Source organism: Indicator indicator, chromosome 11, assembly GCF_027791375.1.
Source record: "Indicator indicator isolate 239-I01 chromosome 11, UM_Iind_1.1, whole genome shotgun sequence".
Classification (NCBI taxonomy): domain Eukaryota; kingdom Metazoa; phylum Chordata; class Aves; order Piciformes; family Indicatoridae; genus Indicator; species Indicator indicator.
This window is the reverse complement of record NC_072020.1, coordinates 12827447-12848638: the sequence shown is the minus strand read 5'-3', so window position 1 is coordinate 12848638 and position 21192 is coordinate 12827447. Positions and strand designations below refer to the sequence as shown.

At 42.0% G+C, this 21192-nt stretch overlaps 1 protein-coding gene across 1 annotated transcript in view; it reads right to left on the bottom strand.

Annotated features, from left to right (window-relative positions):
- CNTNAP2 (contactin associated protein 2) overlaps window positions 1–21192 on the bottom strand; it is a 664834-nt gene that overhangs the window by 344354 nt on the left and 299288 nt on the right. The window contains exon 10 of the mRNA XM_054385136.1: window positions 20367–20538. Coding sequence (XP_054241111.1) covers window positions 20367–20538 — 172 coding nt within the window. The remainder of the gene's footprint in view (window positions 1–20366; window positions 20539–21192) is intronic.

Genomic DNA, 21192 nt, shown 5'->3' with positions numbered 1-21192 from the left:
GAGGAGAATGGAGGGGGGGGCAGTCTCAGACCTGGCCAGCCTGAGACTTGCCTAGCAGTGGGAGGGGGAAGAAAGAGCCCTGGGGGGTTTGGGTTTACCCTCAGGTGGGAAGAAGGGAAGGATTGGGAAGCTTTGGGAATTCTGTGAGGGGTTCTGTACGCTTTGGGATACTCTTTGTCACTATGCTTTGTAGCTTGTAGTTCTCTGTAGCTTCACCAATTGCTTTTCCATTTAAACTTTCCATCACTCTCCAATCCGTTTGTGTGAGTCTCATTCTTTTGTCCCTTTCGGGGCAAGAGACGATCTGTCTGGCCCCAAACCAGCACACTCTGCTCCAGCATTTGGCCGGGAAGCAGCTCAGGCAGTCAGTGTCAAGATACTTGTAGAAGAGAGGAGATCCAAGGGTGAAGAACGAGGTGGTTGTGAGAGGGTGAGCAGTCCGGAGCAGGGTTGGATCCCACAGAGCCCTTACCAGTTCACAGGACTTGCTTTAAAAACAAGGGGAATATTGCTGGTTAGGAAACACTGACATACACAGCACCAAGAACTATGATTCCACTACAGTGATGCCACTGGATGTTACCTGTCACTAGCTGCTAACCAGACTCTGCCCACCACTTTTGAACAGTCAGACAACCATCCATTCTCAGTAGCTTAGATACTAAGAGAGAAATGGAAAACGTGAGAAAATCCTGGGCTCAGTGAGGTTTACAATGACAGAATTCCACTGAGTATATCTCAATTTCCTTTCCTTCAAGTTTTAGTTGAGATAAACCAACCTATTAATCCTCTGTTCTTGTAAGTTACTGCACCAGACTGCCTCTAGTTACTGCAGTAACTAGACCTCCATCCTATTCTCGGGTTGCTCAGGGCCCGACAAGTTTGATTTTGAATGTCTCCAGGGATGGGACCTCCATCACATCTCGGGGCAACCTGTTCCAGTACTTCACCCTCATTGTGAATTTTCTCGTGATGTCCAGCTTAAATCTACTCTGCTTCAATCTAGCTTCAAACCATTGCCCCTCATCCTATCAATACAAGCCCTTCTAAACTGCTACTCTTCAGCCTTCCTGTAAGTTCCCCTTCAGATATTGAAATATAGCTATAAGGTCTCCCTGGAGCCTTCTCTTTTCCAGGCTGAACAACCCCGTATCTTTCAGCCTGTCTTCATAGGAGAGGTGATTCAGCCCCCTGATCATCTTTGTGGCCTCCTCTGGACCTGCTCCATGACTCCAAGTACAGTACATGAAACACTCCATGTCACTGATAATGTTGTATTTGGTGCACACAGCTGAATAGCACTCCAAATGAAGTTGGAAGGTACTACTGTTCGCAGATTTGTCTTTTTCCCCCCCTCGAGGAGCATGCGTATGGAAGTAGATTATCACTTCATTCCCAAAATGCAAACCTAGCTTTCACTTCTCTGAGGTTATGTCAAGAGCAGACGATCATCCAGTGATTTAACTCATATGGGCAAATCCCACTGTTCTTTCCCCCCCCTTCTGTTTCAGTGGAATTCTGTGGATATTAAAATTGTCATTATCTACCCACAGGCAATTTCAAAATACCCAGAGGCATCATGCTTAGCTACAGCTTGAGGTTTTGGAAGAAAGTAGTGCCATACAGAGCTGCAAAACCTCTAATATGTGTCTAGAAAAAAATAAATCTGTCATTTTGAGGTATTTCAGTCTGTAAGACATATGCTGGAGGTCTAAAGCTGCCACTAGTGAAAACAGCCTTAATGTTCCTATGAATTCTACACAGCAACTCTCTAGTAGAAACACATTGCTTAAGGCAGGCCTATGTAAGACAGTGATTTGAAAGATAAATGTATCCCTGGGCTGAAACTGATGGGTTTTCCTAAGTACAACTTATTATCACATAATTTCATGAGCTGCTAGCAGAGCCTTAACAGTCCCAACTGGTAACATAAGCAGACATCGGAACTTAATAAGATCTCTCTTCCAAACTGGGAAAAAAACCAAACCAAACCAATAAGTATGAAAACATCTAAATGAGAAACAATTATTGGCACGATTTTGTAGGGTGAGTGGTGAGGGAATATCTGCACTTTGCATGACAGGCCACTCCCAAGCAATGTGGAAAAATGATTCACTGGGAAGTCTCAAGATGCCTGCAAAATTGTGGGGAGAGAAGACAGGCCATGTTACCTTTTACCTGCACTGCTGTGAAAATGAAAAACCAGTCCTTAACAAAGTTAGGAAGATATAAGGAGCTAAGTGAAATCTTAATGATATTGAACATCTGACACTAGGTCAGAAGGGTAAAACTAAATCTAACTGTATCCTGGGTGGCATCAAAAGCAGTGTGACCAGCAGGATGAGGGAGAGATTCTCCCCCTCTACTCTGCTCTTGTGAGACCACACTTGGAGTACTCCATCCAGTTCTGGTACCCCCAAAACAAGGAGAACATGGAACTGCTGGAGAGGATCCAGAGGAGGTCCAGACGAACACCTCCTCTATGGGGACAGGCTGGGAAAGTTGGAAGTCTTCAGCCTGGAGAAGAAAGTTCCAGAGAGACCTTAGAGCAGCCTTCCAGTACCCAAAGAGGCCTAGAAGAAAGCTGGGGAGCCCTTTTACAAGGGCTTTTAATGATAGGATGAGGGGCAACGGCTTTGAGCTGCAAGAGGATAGATTTAGGCTGGATAGTAAGAAGAAATTCTTTACAGCAAGGGTGGTGTTCGAGGCCAGGTTGTATTGGGCCTTGACCAACCCAGTCTAGTGGAAGGTGTCTGTGCCCATGGCATGGGGGGTTGGAACTAGATGATCTTTAAGGTCCCTTCCAACCCAAACCATTCCATAGTTCCATATGACTCTATGAACTGCTGAATCGCCATTAATCACACAGAAGTCCTTGATGGACTGTTCTGACCAAAATCTACAGCAATGTTCTCTGGTTCCCAGAGAGTGACTTAATTTGCCTATAATTCTAAGGAGATACCTCTTGTAAACTGCAGCAAAACCAAAGTCCTCAATTAGTAGTATTTCTACCTGGGTTTCCAAAGGTCCAGATTTGAAACTTTAGAAGCAAAGACAGAAGGGTCTAAGAGCACTGCTGACTATCAACGTACTTGCTGTGGTAATCATAGAATCAGTCAGGGTTGGAAGGCACCACAAGGATCAGCCAGTTCCAACCCCCCTGCCATGGGCAGGGACACCTCACACTACATCAGGCTGGCCAGAGCCTCATCCAGCCTGGCTGCAAACACCTCCAGGGATGGGACCTCAACCACCTCCCTGAACAACACATTCCAGGGTGTCACCACGCTCATGGTGAAGAACTTCTTCCTCACATCCAGCCTGAATCTCCCCACTTCCAGCTTTATTCCGTTCTCCCTAGTTCTATCACTACCTGACACCCTAAAAAGTCCCTCCCCAGCTTTCTTGTAGCCCCCTTCAGATATTGAAAGGCCACAAGAAGGTCACCTCAGAGCCTTCTCTTCTCCAGACTGAACAGCCCCAACTCTTTCAGTCTCTCCTCATAGGAGAGGTGCTCCAGCCCTCTGATCATCCTGGTGGCCCTTCTCTGGACACCTTCCAGCATGTCCATATCCCTCTTGTAATAGGGGCTCCAGAACTGGATGCAGTACTCCAGGTGGGGTCTCACCAGAGCTGAGTAGAGGGGGAGAATCACCTCCCTCAACCTGCTGGCCACACTTCTCTTGATGCAGCCCAGGCTCTGGTTGGCTTTCTGGGCTGCAAGTGCACACTGACAGCTCATGTTGAGCTTCTCTTCCACCAGCACCCCCAAGTCCCTCTCCTCAGGACTGCTTTCCAGTCACTCACTGCCCAGCCTGGATTTGTGCTTGGGATTGCCTCGACCCAGATGCAGGACCCTGCACTTGGTCTTGTTGAACCTCCTGAGGTTGGCTTGTGCCCACCTCTCCAGCCTGTCCAGGTCCCTCTGGATGGATCCCTTCCCTCCAGCCTGTCTGCTGCACCACACAGCTTGGTGTCATCAGCAAACTTGCTGATGGTGCACTCAATGCCACTGTCCATGGCACCAACAGAGATGTTGAACAAGACTGGTCCCAGGACTGATCCCTGAGGGACTCTTCTTGTCACTGGCCTCCTCTGGGACATGGAGCCATTGACAGCCACTCTTTAGGTGTGGCCATCAAGCCAGTTCTTTATCCATCTAGTGGCCATTCACAGTTCTAACAATCTGCAAGATAAATGAAGGAATAATTGTCCTAAATACAAAAGTGCCTTGCACTAAAAACTCCTGACAACAGGCAGGTTACTTTTCACCTTATGAAGGTTTTTCTTGTCTTATGCAAAGATGACATGAAGATACTTGTGTATATTCCTATGACAGACTCCCATCATAATTTTTTTTCAGTTGAATATTATTACCAGTAGATTCTAGCAGAAACCATTTGATGTGACTTTATGAATTACACTGCTACAGTTCAAAAGAATTAGAGCAAAAAGCCTGAATAATCAGGATGGGAGAAGAAAATAATGACCCAGAGGATAAGTGGACTGCGTAAATCAGTATCTGCCAAAATACATTTTTACTGTCTTCTGAACACCAAGCAAACTCTGAAAATTAACACAAGCCACCTCAAGCTGACATTTACGTTTGGTGTCCTGGTTTACAATGTGATAGAGTAGCTGGGACCTTGTGTAAAAATAGATGCATAGCACATAAACACTTCCTGTCTATCTATTAGCATCGTTTTATGCAGCATTTTGGGATGTCACAGCAAGAATCATGACAAATTTGTACAATGTAAAATTTCTGCCATATCACTGTTCTGCTACTTTCATTTCTCTCAGTCATTCTGGAGGCAAAAACAAGATATCCTTTTAAAAAGGAAATTTCATAGAGTTTCTGGCCTTTCCATCTGCTGTCTCATTAAAGGCTTTTCCTTCTAAAGCCCTGCTGACCCATGCCTACCATTTGTCTGCAATCTATTTATCACAGAATGAATGTATTGAGAGTTCATTCCCACAGAAGCTGAAAATTCATTAATATTCCATGCCCACTGCTCATGTAATCAAACTATGAGTTAGAAGCACATTCATTATCTCAGAGAAAACAATTTTTAGCCCCTGCCAACAATCATCTATGCTCGAGGGAGGAAGAAGTTTTGAAGAAAGGGTGTTTCCAGAAAAAGACAGATTTTTTTTTAATCAGGAGGAAACTATTTACAGTGAGGGTGGTGAGACACCGGAACAGGTCACCCAGTTGTAGATGTCCCCTCCCTGGAAGTGTTCAAAGCCATCTTGCTTGGAGCTCTGAGAGCAATCTGGTCTAGTGGAAGGTGTCCCTGCCCATGGCAGGGGGGTTGGAACTAGATGATCTTTAGGGTCTCTTCCAACTCAAACCATTCTGTGATTCTATGAAGTATTTTGAACAGACAGTGGTGTGAGATGAAAACAAGCTATCATGTAAGATTCAAATTATCCACTAGGGAAAAAACAGAGACTTAATCAGCAACTTGAACGTTCCCTTATTAACTTAAGAGTGCATTAACAAGCCAGGACCAAGATCTGGCCCTGTGTGTTTTTTTTTTTTTATTCATGTAAAGAAACATAGTTACAGGTCATACAGGATTCACTGCAGCAGGAAGCCTTTCATTGCTTTGCCACGTACAGCGTTCTACTATCTGCCCCAAGGATTTAGTTTGTGCTTAAACCATCTAAGCAGCTTTGTGGCTTATGTATCTGTCCAGTTTAAAAAATCTAGTTTCCTCTTTTCAAAGTCAATTTACTGTTAATCTCAACCTGAGATTTCTAAAGCTACAATCCACTGTCACTTTCTACAGCAAAACCAGTAAGCCCCATAATACAAGTACAGTGCTACCCAGACAAGATAAAGCACTGTTCAAGCCTCTCAGGCCATTTCGTAAGCATTGCTTACTGGTTCCAATTCTGCTTTTTATGGCTGCAAATACTTCACTTTTCAAAGTTCTACCAACTCTGCTCGGGCACTGAAATAGGTTACCCAGGGAGGTAGTAGAATGACCATTGCTAGAGGTGTTCAAGCAATTCATGGATATGGCTCTTCAGGACACAGAATCATAGCATAGCATGTTCCAACACCCTACCACAGGTAGGGACAGTTTCCACTAGAGCAGGTTGCTCAAGGCCCTGTCCCACATGGCCTTGAACACTTCCAGGGAGGGAGCATCCACAGGTTCCCTGTGCAACCTGTTCCAGGGTCTGACCACCCTCACTGGAAAGATTTTCTTCCTAATATCCAGTCTAAATCTACCCTCTTCCAGTCTGATAATTCTGATTTCCAGTCAGTGACACAGAAATAATCAGAGAAGGTTAAGCAGTGATTCAGGGACTCTGTTCTCCAGCACTCCTTAAACACTGTTCTTTTCTGTCACGGAACAGAGTAGAGGTGCCCCAGCCTCCAGCCCCAGCTCTCAGGGCTGTGGGCCAGCAAGGCACTGGTACTGTGATGCTACACACAGCCAAGCCAGTACCTGTGTGCATGACCCCACACTAGCCCATGGACACAGGTCTGCTTCCTCCCACAGCCATGCTGGTGTTACCCTGACAGCTGGACTCGATCTCAGAGGTCTTTTCCAACTGAAACAGTTCTATGATTCCATGATCCCTTGACTCCTTTGCTACTAACTCACTTTCTTTTTCTTTCCTTCTTTCTTTTTCCTTACTTTCTCTCATATTTTATGGTAATAAATTACTTTGACAGAGACACAGACCTTTTAAAAAGTATTTCACATTACAGTGATTAGTAACTTTATTTTCCTTCACTGCTTGGACTTTGGTGGAATAAAATAAATGAGCCTGTAGCTATACATCTGTTAGGTTTAAATAATACATGAAGGTGAGTGGTGGTATTAAAATAGGAGAAAACGTCTTTTTCAAGGACAAAATTATGTGTGATCAAATTTATTTCTAACATCAAACAGCAGCATTATACATAGACCAAATCAGGGACTTTACTTCTTTCAAAACGTAATTATACTGCTCAAAGGCAACTACTGTGGGCTTTTATGAGATGATACAATGCAGCTACACTTTGCAGAGCATGCTTCGTAGAAGCTGCATTATAAAATGTGCCACTGAGAGAAATAATAGTTACAAAGACATTAAGCCATGAGAAATGGAGAGGAATAGTCTCTGTAAAATTTGAGAAGAGGAAAGAGCCAATGAGACAGATATAAAGGCACTGCTAAGAGGTAAGAAGAATGGAATCAAGGCTTTCAGAACAGCTAAAGTAAGATGGCATAAATAAGACACACGAGGCTGCTACCATGTAAGCAGCTGTAGGAGAGTGAGTTACAAAAAGTCATAGTTCATTTTCTGTTGTCTGAAGCATTAACCACTTTGAACAGACTGACAACCACCACTGCAATACTAAGTATGAAAAATTAAGGTGACAAGTCCAAACAAATACTGCCAATACTCCACACACAAAAGAAATTATCAGAGGGAGTGATCTGACCAAACACTTTTGATATCATGACTGATCTTGAAAGATAACAGAAGTGAGTACACTTGAAGACTTGTTACTGCCCCTAGAGGTCCTGAATCAAGCAGATCATAGAACCACAGAATAGTTTGGGTTGCAGAGACACCTCCTGATAGACATGGTTGCTCATGTCCCTATCCAACCTGGCTTTGAACACTTCCAGGCTTGGAGCCTTCACAACCTCTCAAGGGCAACCTGTTCCAGTGCTTCACCACCCTCATTGGGAGGAATTTCCTCCTAAAATCTAATCTAAATCAATTGTTTTCCAGTCTGAAGCCATTACTCTTCATCCTGTCACTCCATGACTTTGTAAAGAGTCACAGAATCATAGAATGGCCTAGGTTGGAAAGGACCTCTGAGATCAAAGTCCTTCTCCAGATGTCTTGTAGCCCACTTCAGTGCTGGAAGGCTGCTCTAAGGTCTTCCCAGGGCTGCCTTTTCTCCAGGCTGAACAACCTCAACTGTTTCAGCCTGTCCTCATAGCAGAGGTGCTCCAGCCCTTGGGTCATCTTGGTGGCTCTCCTCCAGACCCACTTAATATCATTATTTCTTCTTTCTCAATGGAATACTGTTAGAGTGGGTCAATGCAGAAGTGCTCCAGCCATCCGATCAACTTCATGGCCCTCCCTGGACCCACTCTAACTTGTGTTGAGGTCTGCATAGCTGGACACTGTACTCCAGGTGGGGTCTTGAAAGGGTAGAGGGGAAGAATCCCTTCCCTCAGTCTCTGGACCAAGCTGCTTTTGATGCAGCCTGGATATTAATAAAAAAATCAGTAATTGTAGAACAATTAAGGTTGGAAAAGATATCCAACATCATTGACTCCCCAAATTAACCTAACAGTGCCAAGTCTACCAATAAATCATGTGCCTAGTTACCACATCTGCATGATACTTGATGGTCCCCCAAGCAATGCTTCAGATAAATAAAATTAATACAAAGGGCACAACACCTTGAAGGAGAAACCTCATCACAGTATGAGTACAAAATATAATTCTAAACGGTAACTAGACCTTCAGCACAGGTGAAGGAGAAAGAAACATCAGGAAATTTTTCACCATGAAGATGGTGAGGTTCTGGAATAGGATGCCCAGAGAAGTTGTGAAGGTTCCAGCCCTGGAAGTTGGAGCACCTAAAGCCAGGTAGAATAGGACCTTGAGCAATCTAGTTTAGTAAGAGGGGTCCCTGCCCATGTCAGGGGGCATTGGAACTACATGATCTTTAAGGTCCCTAAATCACTCCACAACTCTATGAAATTCCAGAATGAACAAGGCTGGATATGAGTCTTACCATGAAGTCATTGGTTTTATTGAATTTATGGATTTTGAGAACGTCAGCTTGTGTAGCAGCACTGAGGTAGACTGTTGCTGGTGTTTAGCAAGTAACTGCAGAGGAACAGTCAGGAAGAACTAAGGTGAATAGTACTGTAAAAACTGCAGAAACTGTGGTATTGGAAAGGCAGATCAATTGCTCCAGGCTTTCATGTTGAGGTAGAAAGAAACATTTTAGGTATTTGATTTCTCCCTTCCCCTGCAGAATTCTCAGTAGCTTGATGTTCTTTCTTTAGTAGAAAAGTAAAAAGACAGGCAAAAATAATAGCTACCTTCACTAAAACTGACAGTGAATTTCCAGTTTTGATTTGCAGAAGAGGAAGTTAATAGATAGGGTCTATCACAGATTGTCCTGTGTATATGTACAAATTGACTACCACCTGCAGCTGTAAAATATCTGGAGAGCCTTTCAACCTCATAAGCTTTAGGAATTTGATCTGAAGGTATTTGGTATTTCATAGAAATCTAGGAGGACGGGTCAAAAAGGTCCCTACACAGGAAGTAAACATTTTAAGTGAAGAAAAAAGAATTCTTAAAACTTGTGAGGCTGAGTGAAATGAGAATTTACAGATACTAGCATTATCTAGTACTAAGAGTTAGCACTGAAGGTCTTTCCTTAAAATTAACCATCATAGTTCATGTTATTTGACTTATATATTTACTGAGGACTAATTAATCTTGTTTCCTTTCCTTTTTCTGAAAATGAAAACAGAAAATTTTGCAGGTTAACAGACAGGTTAACCCTTGTGTTAACCCATTACAGCACAGTAATTCAACCTCGATGTAAATCTTCCCTTTAGGAGGTAAGTTCCCTCGTAATGCAACAGGAAGCTGTTTAAGAATTTAAATTTTGAAACCCAAAATACATTATGGTTCATATAATGCACTAGTTCTGTTCGTCATCAAAAAAACCAAAAACAACCAAACCCATTTTCCCTGCAATCCTAGCAAGTAGTAGGCAATCTATCCATCACATTGAGTCAATATTTCTCAAGAGCACTCCACAGTGTTGCCTTAGAAATGACTGCTATGTAATCTGTAAGAGAATAAGGCTGGACTGATATAAATCCAAATAAATCCATCTACCAAGTTGTTTTGAATCAGTCTTTGAACAATGATCTACAACAGCTCCTAAATCATTATAAGAAATCTGTATGGATTAATCATGCAGATTAATCACAACAATCACAATGCTGTGACATGAAAAATGATAAGAAGGACCAGTGAAAATGGTTATGCTCTTTCATCTAGATTTAATCAGTTCTGACTGATAGAGCAACTATTAGGTGACAAAGTAAAAAGGTGAGGTCAAATTAACTGCTGCCTTCTAACAAGTCTGTCTTGACAATGAAACATATCACAAGGACAAAAAAATAGAGATGTTATTGGCTGAGTGCATGGCAACAGATTAATGCAACAAATGTATAAGCAACCATCTTCTTTCCAAGAAATAAGAACCAGGGTTTTTTTTCAAGGCACAAAAAAATATCTCTCTATGTCTGAAGTCTATAGTACTTCAGAGAAAATGTCTCCTTTTGTTTTTCATGTCTAGGCACTCACTTATACTATGAGTATGAAATCTCTCCTTTTCTTCCCCACAGTGGAAAAATGTTGCATTTAATTGGCACTGGAACACTGAATTTCTTATTCACCAGCATTGTTTCTAAAACAGGAATGCCAAAATTGATTGATTCTTCTACTGATTGAAACACCAAAATTATTGCTAATGTGAAATTCATAGACATCATTTATGGGCAATGGTTTGAAACTGGAGCAGGGCAGATTTAGGTTGGCCTAAAGAGGAAGTTCTTTACTAAGAAAGGGGTAAAATACTGGAACAGGGTGGCCAGGGATGTAGTTGAGGCCCCATCCCTGAAGACATTCAAAATCAGACTCAGTGTGGCCCTGGGCAGCCTGATCTAGTTGTAGGTATCGCTGTTCACTGCAGGGGCTTGGACAAGATGGCCTTTGAGAGTCCCTTCCAACCCAATGCAATCTGTGAATCTGTGAATATGTATATATTTGCCCTGGGAACCAGAAAGGAGACAGCATCATAGCCTGCCTCTCTCCCTGGTCCTAAACGTGACAGCAAACTATCTACATAGGTTTCCTTGGGTTTTCTCTGCTTTGGCTGGTTCACAACCATACAGGTTTTATCAACAGATCAACCAAACAGAGTAAAATTTCATAGGCAGTTTGTGTAGGGTACCAACATTCAACAAAGTCCATCTTGCACCCCGTGGGCAGAAGCTGACCAGTAACATACTTCTGTAGAGCTTGTACATTCTCCTGAGAGGACAATTCATTAGGTTAGTAACAAAAGTAGTTATACTTCACAGCCTAAAAAGTCTTAGAAATAGCAAATAACAAATACATTTATTCTACACTAATACTGGAGGGATTGTTCCACTAAGCATTCCTCTGAATTAGCAAGTCTTGTAAAAAGCATTTTTAAACTACTTTCTTTTGGGATCTCCCAGCTGAGAGCCCTCTTTATATTTACTGCATTTTTTATATACATTTTGCAAGGAAAAATACAACACATTTACTGCATAGATTAAATATTTTGCTTCTGGGGAAATCCAATTCTATTCATATCTCCCCTAATCTAGATCTCTAATCAAAATTTGTTTCCTTTCTGTACCTTCCTCTCCAACAACACCTAAAATAATCTCATCTGTGGGTGACATTTACAGGGAATGAATGAAATTTACTGTTTACTGAAACCTACAGGATTGTATTACTCAGTTAATTTAAACTACCCTTCCAGAAAGACATCAAGGATTAAGCAAGTAGCATCTGACACACACTCCTCCAAGGAATTTTATTATTTTCAATTTATCAGAAGAAATCTGGTTAGGTTTAACTCAATTTCTCATCAAGAATTGCCACCTGCCTTTAATTTGATGCACAACAGAAATCTGCAGACTCACAAATCCTAAAGTGCATAATTATCATCATCAACATTTTGAGCAATAACTTGAAATCTATTCAATGTAAAGGAGAAGGGAAGGTTGACTTTACTGGAAAATCAGTTCGATTTGGAACTAGAGAGTTCTAATCCTTGTTCAGCCTCAAAGTTTATGTGTCATCTTGGTCAACCACCATGTGATTCCAAAACACTTCATATGCCTACAGAGAAAATTATGCAGAAAAATATCATCTGGCTGCTTCACCACCTCAAGTTTACATAAGCAATCCTCAAACTGAGCCTCTCTTGACATAGCCTGCTGTCAAACCCTGCTGGGTCCACCAGCTAATTACATCATGTGCTTAAGTACAACGTTATTTATGCATTCTGTTATCGGAAGCAGGGACTGCATATTAAGTTCTCCCTCATTTGAGATATTTCTAGGCCATAAATTTCTGCCTACAACAGAAATTCTGAATACTTTGGCTTGCTATTTTGGCTGTGGTAAGTCTTACTCTTCAATGTTCAAGCCTACCTACTCATGGTACACAGAATTCAATTACCTCCCTCGTGACTGTGAGGCCCCATCCCTGGAGATATTCAAGGTGAGGCTTCACAGGGCTCCAGGCAACCTGATCTTGTTGAGGATATCTCTGCTCACTGCAGAGGGGGTTGAACTAGAAGATCTTTAGAGGTCCCCTCCAATCCAGACCATTCTATGATTAATAAACATACAATCAAGTGAGAGGGTGGTACAATTTTAGCTGTATTTGAGGGCTAATAGCAATAGTAGTAACACAAACAGTTCTTGAAACAACATAATGATTTTATGCATTAATTAAAATGGTAGCAACCTAAAGTTGAGATGACAATTCATTCCTGTTTCTTTGTGAGAAGGATCATATTGTGATATTTTCACTAAGAAGAACAGCACCATTCAGAAGAGGGGGAAAAAAACCCACAACATATTTTTCTGTTATGAGCTGGTGAGAAGCAATAAGTGCTGAACAACTTGAACCATCAAAGTGTTTGGCTTCAAAACTCATCTGAGTAACCAGGGAGTTACTGTTTTAACAGTGGTCTTATGGGATCAGGTCAGTATTTAGTATCTAGACTTGTGTGAATATAAATTCAGTGTCCAGGAGACAGTTTTGTGGATATTTGTTCAGTGCTTACATCTTCCCCACAGGAGAATAAGAATAAAATAAAAACTAAGCACAAATGTAATACAAACTGCACATTCAAGCATGTCTCCTGAGTAAACTAATGCACTTAAAAGAACACAAGAAATTAATTTCCAGAGAAAGATTTTGGTCATGACTTTCAAAAATGACAGACTACTCTATTTGATTACACAGTTCTTTTTTCAGTGATGGGGAGGCAGACAGAAAAAAAAAACAAAACAGAGGTACTTCAATGTATTTAGATTAGATTTTTAAAACTTTGCCATTGTTGATCAACTTATCTTCAAATCTTTGCCTTATTAATCTTAATAGATCAGTGAAAGCAGGTGTGTGGCTCTTCAACAGTAAGCCACTTCCATCTGCTGGTTACATAAAAACACGTGATGTGGAGCTCCCAGCATGTGCTTGGAAAATCCACCGACTTCACAACCACACTGGCTGAAGCAGCGCATCAGATTTGAAGCTGCAAGGGTTAAAAAGCACAGTCTTGCCAACCACACCTAGGGATGACTGGGACAGGAATCATTAGGAAGAAAGGAAAGTCGGTTAGCACTCAGCACTCAGTCACAAACACCTCTGAACCAACTGGACACTCTCCTGTGTCAGCTTAGGGATTATAGTTCCTAGGATAATCACAGAATGGGAATACAGGACCATAGAACCATTTTGGTTAGAAAAGGTCTTTAAGATCATTGAGTCCAACTATTATTTAACTCCATCAAGTCTCTCAAATGATGGCACAAACCAGCCCTGTAGCCCACAGACTACCTTTATCAGCCACCAGGTTGCTCTATGCACTCCCCCTCCACAGAAACTGGCCTCACTGTTCGCTGTCTTACCTTTGGTTTGAAAAAAAATTAATCAGGGACAAATCATCCCCGTGCCCTAGGAAATCAGCTCAGTAGCAGACTTTTTATGATGGAAAGATGGATTCATATTTAATAATGAAAGAAGACATTTTTCCTTTCTCTGCAGTTTATCTAGGGTTAAACACAAGGCAAAGTCACTGACGAGGTTGGAAATTTCAAAATGTTCAGGCTCCCAGCTACAAGATGATATATAGACCACACAGGTCCTGAATCCCAGCCTGGTGGAGGTTGGAAGGGACCTCTGGGAATCATCCAGTCCAACACCCCTGCGACAGCAGTGTATGTTGCCCAGGATCACAGTGTCCAGGTGGGTTTAGAATCTCTCCAGAGAAGGAGACTCCGCGACCTCTCCGGGCAGGCTTCTCCAGGCTCTGGCGCCCTCACAGCAAAGAATTTCCTCCCCCTGTTCAGATGGAACCTCCTGGGTTTCAGTTTGCACCCATTGGCCCTTGTCCTGTCACTGGGCACCACTGAAAAGAGTCTGGCCCCATCCTCCAGTCCCCCACCTTTTAGCTCCTGCTGAGCATTGAGAAGATCCCCTCTCAGGCTTCTGGTCTCCAGGCTAAAAAGCCCCAGGTCTGTTGGTCTCTCCTTTTAAGAGATATGCTCCAGACCCCTCAGCATCTTTGTAGACTCTTCTGGACTCTCTCCAGTAGTTCTCTGTCTCTCTTGAACTGGGAAACCCAGCAACAATACTCTAGATGTGGTCCCACCACGTCAGAGTAGAGGAGCAGAAGAAACTCCCTCGACCTGCTGGCTACACTCGTCTCACTGCACCCCAAAAGACCATTGGCCTTCTGGGCCAGGAGGGCACACTGATGATTCATGGTGATCTTGCTGTCCACCAGGACTCCCAGTTACTTGAAAGGGTCTCACAAGAACCCTGTTGATTATATAGTGACCTGTGTAACATAAGCCACTAAAGAAAAAGCCACCAAACATGGCAAGGGCATAATGCTAAAGCAGTGTTCAAACCATCTGCATTTCAAACTATTCTAACTTGCACAGACAGCTACTGATTACACTTCTAAGTCATTTAACAGTCCGGGTCATTAGTCATACTGTTCTCCAGAGGGAACCTCACACGTTTTCTGCCTTCTGTCCAGGCACTCCTCTACATCCCTGGGTGCTGGGGTTTTGTGGTTTGGGGTTTTTTTAGCGGAAGCTTCCCTGATCTAATCAGCATCACTTTATCTTTTTGAAGTTTCTGAGCTCCATCATCCAGGGGATTACAGTCATAGAATCATAGAATCATAGAATCAAGAAGGCTGGAAGAGACCTCAAAGATCATTGAGTCCAACCTGTCACCCTAAACCTCATGACTATCTAAACCATGGCACCAAGTGCCACGTCCAATCCCCTCTTGAACACCCCCAGGGATGGTGACTCCACCACCTCCCTGGGCAGCACATTCCAATGGCCAACCACTCTCTCTGTGAAGAACTTTCTCCTCACCTCCAGCCTAAACCTCCCCAGAAAAGAAAGTATCTTCTTTCTCACACCCTTTTTGTGGAAGAAGACTCACAGTTACTTCACATATTAGTTCCCTGCACATACCTCTATTTCAAATTCTGTAAGTTAACAATTTTTAGCATGTAAGTTAGTGATACTTCAATGTATTCCACTGATCTGTCTTCAGACAGGATGAAATGGCAATGAATCCCAATCTTCCGGGGGGGAGGGCGGAATGGGAAGACTACTGTTTTTTGCCCCTTGAGGTATTTCCTAGCATTATTGATTCAATTAATGCAATAAGCATTCCTTAAAATGAGCCCACTATTTAGAAAGAACCTGTGCCCTTTCTCTTTGGCCATTTCAGACTTCACTTGATTAATTACCTGTTTGCAACAAATTCTAAATGAATCATAACAACTATCACATATTATTTCCATATGCAGCTCACATTAAATTGTGTTAGAATGACCTAGTATGGGCATTTTTTTATTATAAAAACTGTTGCTACGTTGAAAAGAACTTGATTTTCCTTTACAGCACAACTCAAGGACATGGCACAGCTCCAACTGACATAAGATTATGCTCCCCTTGCAAGATCAGAAAGGAGGAGAGTGACAGTAGATAAAGAAGAATCAAGTGAAAAATACTTTTTTGGAGGAAAGTGTATTATAAAGTACATGCTATTATCATCACCAAGACACATGAAATCCCTAAGTAAGGTTGATTTGAAGTGATAAAACCAGCTTATAACAATTCACTTGACTAGCCTGCAGGCCAAAAGGTTGTTTAAAATATCCTCAATTGGGTTGCTCTCTGCAGGGAGCTCTCTTCTAACTAACAACAGCTGGAAGATGCAGTCAGTTTCTCAGGGATACTGAAGTGCTGCACAGACATCTTCAGCTAAGCAACTATTATTATACCAGCATCTTATCTCTGAAGCAACATATATTTTAGTTCTCATTGGACACACTCTCTGGCAACTTTTTCAAGTTATTCAAAATTCTCCAGCTGTGTGCAAGGGAGAAAGTTTGTGTATAAATGGGAAACCCAGTTCATTCTATTTGTTGGGGTTTCTGTTGTCTCCTTTTCCCTATTTTTACAGCATTCCCTTCTTCTTTTTATCTCTTTTGTTGTTGTTGTTTGTTTGTTTGTTTTAATGTGAACTAAATGAGATTTTTTTCACAGTAAAAAAAGCTTGCAGAAACCTAAGATAAACTATGAAAGATAATTAAACCATTCCTGTTTTGTGGTCAGCTCTGTAGACTTACAACCTTCCAACTGTCTATTGATCTGTGTTAAGTAATATGGCAGCTGTCACGCTCTAGTACTCAGGGGACACATGCCACAGTATTAAAAGCACTGTGGCTGTCACTTGAGCTATAATCTCTGTCTACAAAGTCACTATTCTGGACTGAGGTGGATTATGAAGTAAATGCACTTGAAAAGCACTTGAAGGTAGTTTTCTTCTCCCTTTCCACATAACAAGTTTGTATGGTTCCAAAGAGAAGTGGGGAAAGGGAGAGAAGAGAGGCAGAAGACATATGTAAGAGATGATTCCCAGGCAGATGGCCAGGAACATCTGCAGAGTAAAGTCATGGTATGGTTTCAGCTCTTTACAGTCCTGTTTTACTTCCTTTTTTGTGTGAATTTATCTTGGTCAAAAAAATGAAGTGTAAGGCAGGTTTTGCTTCCAGTCTGCACACTGCTACCAGCTGCAATGGTTTAGTACCAGACTTGGTAAATTAGGTAATGGCTGGTCTTGATGATCATCAATTCCAACCAAAATGATTCTATGATTTGATAAAATGCTAGAAGCAGCTACAAAAAAATTCCTCATTTTTTCCCTCCATTTCTGCCACGTCACTTCTGATGGCACTCAGAGGTTTTCAGTAAAATTGGCATATGTTCTGCATAATCTACAACGACAGATTGGGTACTGTATTTTGAAATTGCATTTTAGTATCTCCTCATTGTTTTGTGATTAAAACCCATAAATTCTAGGCCAGGCAAAGTCAGGCAAGAATTGTCTGAGACTGCTGGGAGGAATTAGTTGTGAGTAATAATTCCTGTTCAATGTCCTGTGCTAAAAGCCTAAAGTACAACTGCACCATCTGGACTGCAACAACAAGTGAGTTTGTTAATGATAAGTAAAGGAGGTATACAGGGACCTGTGCTGTCACAAGCAGTACAGTGTGTTGATTATGTGACAACAATGCAATTTCCATTGCTAATAGAATTTTCTTTAATTAAGATACAGAAACAGGGAAGGTTATTTTTGCTCGGTAGCATTTTAACTGCCTGCAATTACTATATATATACCTGCAGGACATTATATGCATTTATAACATCTGGCCACTGATAAAAAAATGAATGTTCCTTAGCTTTGTGTCCCCTTTTAGTAAGATAACAGCTTGTAGGCTCTGCAACAGCAAAATGCTCAGGTGAGTAGGGTAAGACTAAAAATAAAAGACACTAGTTCAACGCTTGTATCTCTAAAGTATAACACTCTGAAGTGATTATTCTTCCATCATCTTAAAAAACATACAAGAACTAAATTGCAGAAACTCTTTCAGGTGTCCAGCTTGTTACAGGCAAGTGCAACATGAGATGCAGAATCACAGAACAGTGAGGGCTGGAAGGGACCTCTGGAGATCATCCAATCGAACACCTCTGCTAAAGCAGGGTCACCCACAGCAGGTTTCCCAGGATCACAATGCCCAGGTTGGGTTGGAATCTCTCCAGAAAAGGAGAGTCCACAGCCTCTGTGGGCAGCCTGCTCCAGGGCTCCAGCATCCTCACAACAAAGAAGTTCTTCCCTCTGTTCAGACAGAACTTCCTGGGTTCCAGTTTCTGCCTTCTGCCTGTTGTCCTATCACTGGGCACCACTGAAAAGAGTCTGGCCCCATCCTCTCACCCTCCACCCTTTAGCTCCTGCAGAGCATTGAGAAGATCCCCTCCCAAGCTGCTCTTCTCTAGACTGTTTAGCCTCAGGTCTCTCAGCTTCTCCCCCTCACAGAGATGCTTCAGTGCCCTCAGCAACTTTGTAGCCTCTACTGGCCTCTCTGAATGTCTCTGAATTCACCACACTCAGTACCCTTTGTCATATTCTAACTTTCCCTTCCTTCCTATCCACTCTGGCTAACGATGACAAATGTCACTGTTTACAGCTTCACATTTCCCCACCCCCCCCCCCCAACCAAATGGCTGAAGTGTGCAGTAAGAACAATTCAACGTGACATCTCATCTTTTTGCCCAATGGGGGTCTTCATTGAAGTGTGGCTGTGAAAGCAATTTCCATCTTGATGATGACCAAAGCCTTTGTTATTCAGAGTCAAGCAAGTTAAAAAAGGCAGAAGGATGCCAGCATCACAGACATCAGTATCTTAACCTTTCCAAGGAAATGAAATGAAGCTCAGACACAGCACATAGAAACTGTTACATATGCTAGCATACTGCCCCAGAAGTGCTTGGAAACTCTTATTTGCAGATGTTAATAAGACAGCCATGAAAATCCAGTCAGATCCAAAACTTGGTGCTGCTGCTGCTTGTCAAAGGGTTTGTTTTAAATCATGAACTAAACAGAAATAAAACTGATAGTGGAAAACCAATCTAGATTATATCTCAATCCTTAAAAAACCCTGCAAAACAAGCCTAAAAGAACCTCAGGGCATGAAGGAGGAAGGGGTTGATGTTTAGGATTATGGAGGTTCTCTTCCTGTAACAGACATTAAACGAGCTGAGGCCCTGCTTCCCAGGAAGAAGCTGGACATCTGCCTGCTGATGAAAAGTAGTGAATGAGTTCCTCTTTTTGCTTTGGTTTTTTTTTTTTTTAATTTACTACACTGCCATTCTTATTAAAATGTCATCTTAATCCACAAGCCTTTTAGCCTTCCTTCTATTTTTCTCCCCATCTCCCAAGAGCAGGGAGTGAGGAAAAGCTAAGATGGGTGTTTGAGAAAAAGCTAATGGGTGTTTGGCTGCTGGCCATGATCAACCCATCACTACTTGTTTAGTGCAAACTGATGTCTACATTTCAGGAAGAGAAAGCATTCTGTGAGACCCAAGCGGTATGCCATATTTCATTTTTTTCACAGTATCATTTATCACTTTGAGGTTCTCTTGATTACAGGAGGAAATAAAAAGCACACGCATTTCTTTAACACAGCTATGCAGATCTTTGCTGATGCAATCCAATCAGTCTCTGGAATCTCCATCCTTGGAGACACTCAAAACTCAGGTGGATGAGGCCTTAAGCAACCTGATGCAGCTTTGGCCCTGTATTGATCAGAGCCTAGACTACAAGAACTTCAGTTATTGCTTGTCACTTGAATTACTCTAGGGTTGCATGATCTTGTAATCTTTACTTCCTTTCAAGCAGACCTCTAAAAAAGCCATTTTCAGCTTTCCAGCAGACCTGCAATGCATTTAATATGGAGCTAATTTTCCACGATAAGCCAACCTGCCTCCATTCAGCATTTGGGCTCCTTGCTCTTTTCCTGTCTTTCTTAGTATTTGCTATTTTTTTGCCAACAAAGAAGAAACTATTAATTAGGAACAACAGCAATTAACACCCTAAGTGGCTGAAGAAGTTATGGCTTAAGGCAAAAGCCTGCCATAACTTTTACTCTTCTCAGTTTGGGAAAAAAAACAACACTAACACATGGACAGTTCTGCAAATGTGTGGATCTATTTCAGTTCTCTGAGGAATTCAGTGAAGCCATCAGGCACTGAAGCCAGGAAGAACAATTTCTAGTCACAAAAAGATCTCCATAGTGGTTGCCAAAGAGACATACAAAATACGTGACTTCTCAGGAGAGCTCCCTCTGTCCAGGACAGCCATATTATTCACCTGTGGGCTGAATCTGACTTACAGGAGTTTTTCACCTCCTCCTCTGCCTGAGGGTAGGGAGATTTGAGATACATTTTCCACTGCACCCTGCACAATCTACAACATAAAGTCATCATCTCCATCACTTAAGTGTAGTTTTCACCAAGACGCATCATCCAAGCCAAGGTAGGGCTGCCTTGACATGATCACAGGCAGTGTCAGAACCACCTTCTCTGTATTGCTGTGTATTTTCAGAATACGCAGGACACGTATCAGGGCATTAGAATGTCAGGGATGACTCCACAACTTACCTGTCGATAATGGCACACATGTCAATGGTGACATTGGCAAAGCTTCCCAGCTGGCCTTGCTCCACTGCATGTAAATCCACCAGCTGATCATCCACGTGAATAAACTGCATGCATCCTTGAAATGAATGCTGAAACAGCGAGTGATCCGAGTCGTTCATCTGCACAGGCAATCCTGTAGAGCAGTAGAATAAAGAGCACTATTAAGTTCATATACTATTGCTCAAACCAGTATTGCTTAACAAGAAGGCATGTTCCTAGACAGTGGAAGAGAAAGGCAAGGTGGGAAATATGGTATAGTTATCAGATGATATTGCAATAATATTGATATAAGCCATTAGCAATGACCTGCAATAATTTACACGGTACAGCTGATCATTCTTTCATTATCTTTTTGTCTATGGGATGGAAATCTTCTGATATCCTTTTCTTCCTCCAGCCCTCTATGGCTGTTTCTCAATTTTCCCCTCTTCATACAAAGATAATGGAACAGGAAAAACATTAATCTTCTTGCTATATTTAAGGAACCACATTCCCATTTCTCAGCTTTTTCTGAGACATATTCCATGTGTTCCATAAAGTGATTTTCCAGTTCAGATTTTTCTAGAACTAGGCCTCCTGGGCAGTGTGCACTTTTGTACTGGAAACCTTCAGAAAACTTAAAAGTAGCCCTAAAATCTAAGTCCTGGCCCTCTTGTGAGAACTCTGAGGACATTATGTAGTATTTTTGGTTTTGCTCCAAATATACTGATTTGCCTGTCTTTCTGAAGGTAGTTTATAGGAGATGAGAATGAATTAGTGTCTCAACTCAGGCTAAGAGGCAGGGAGA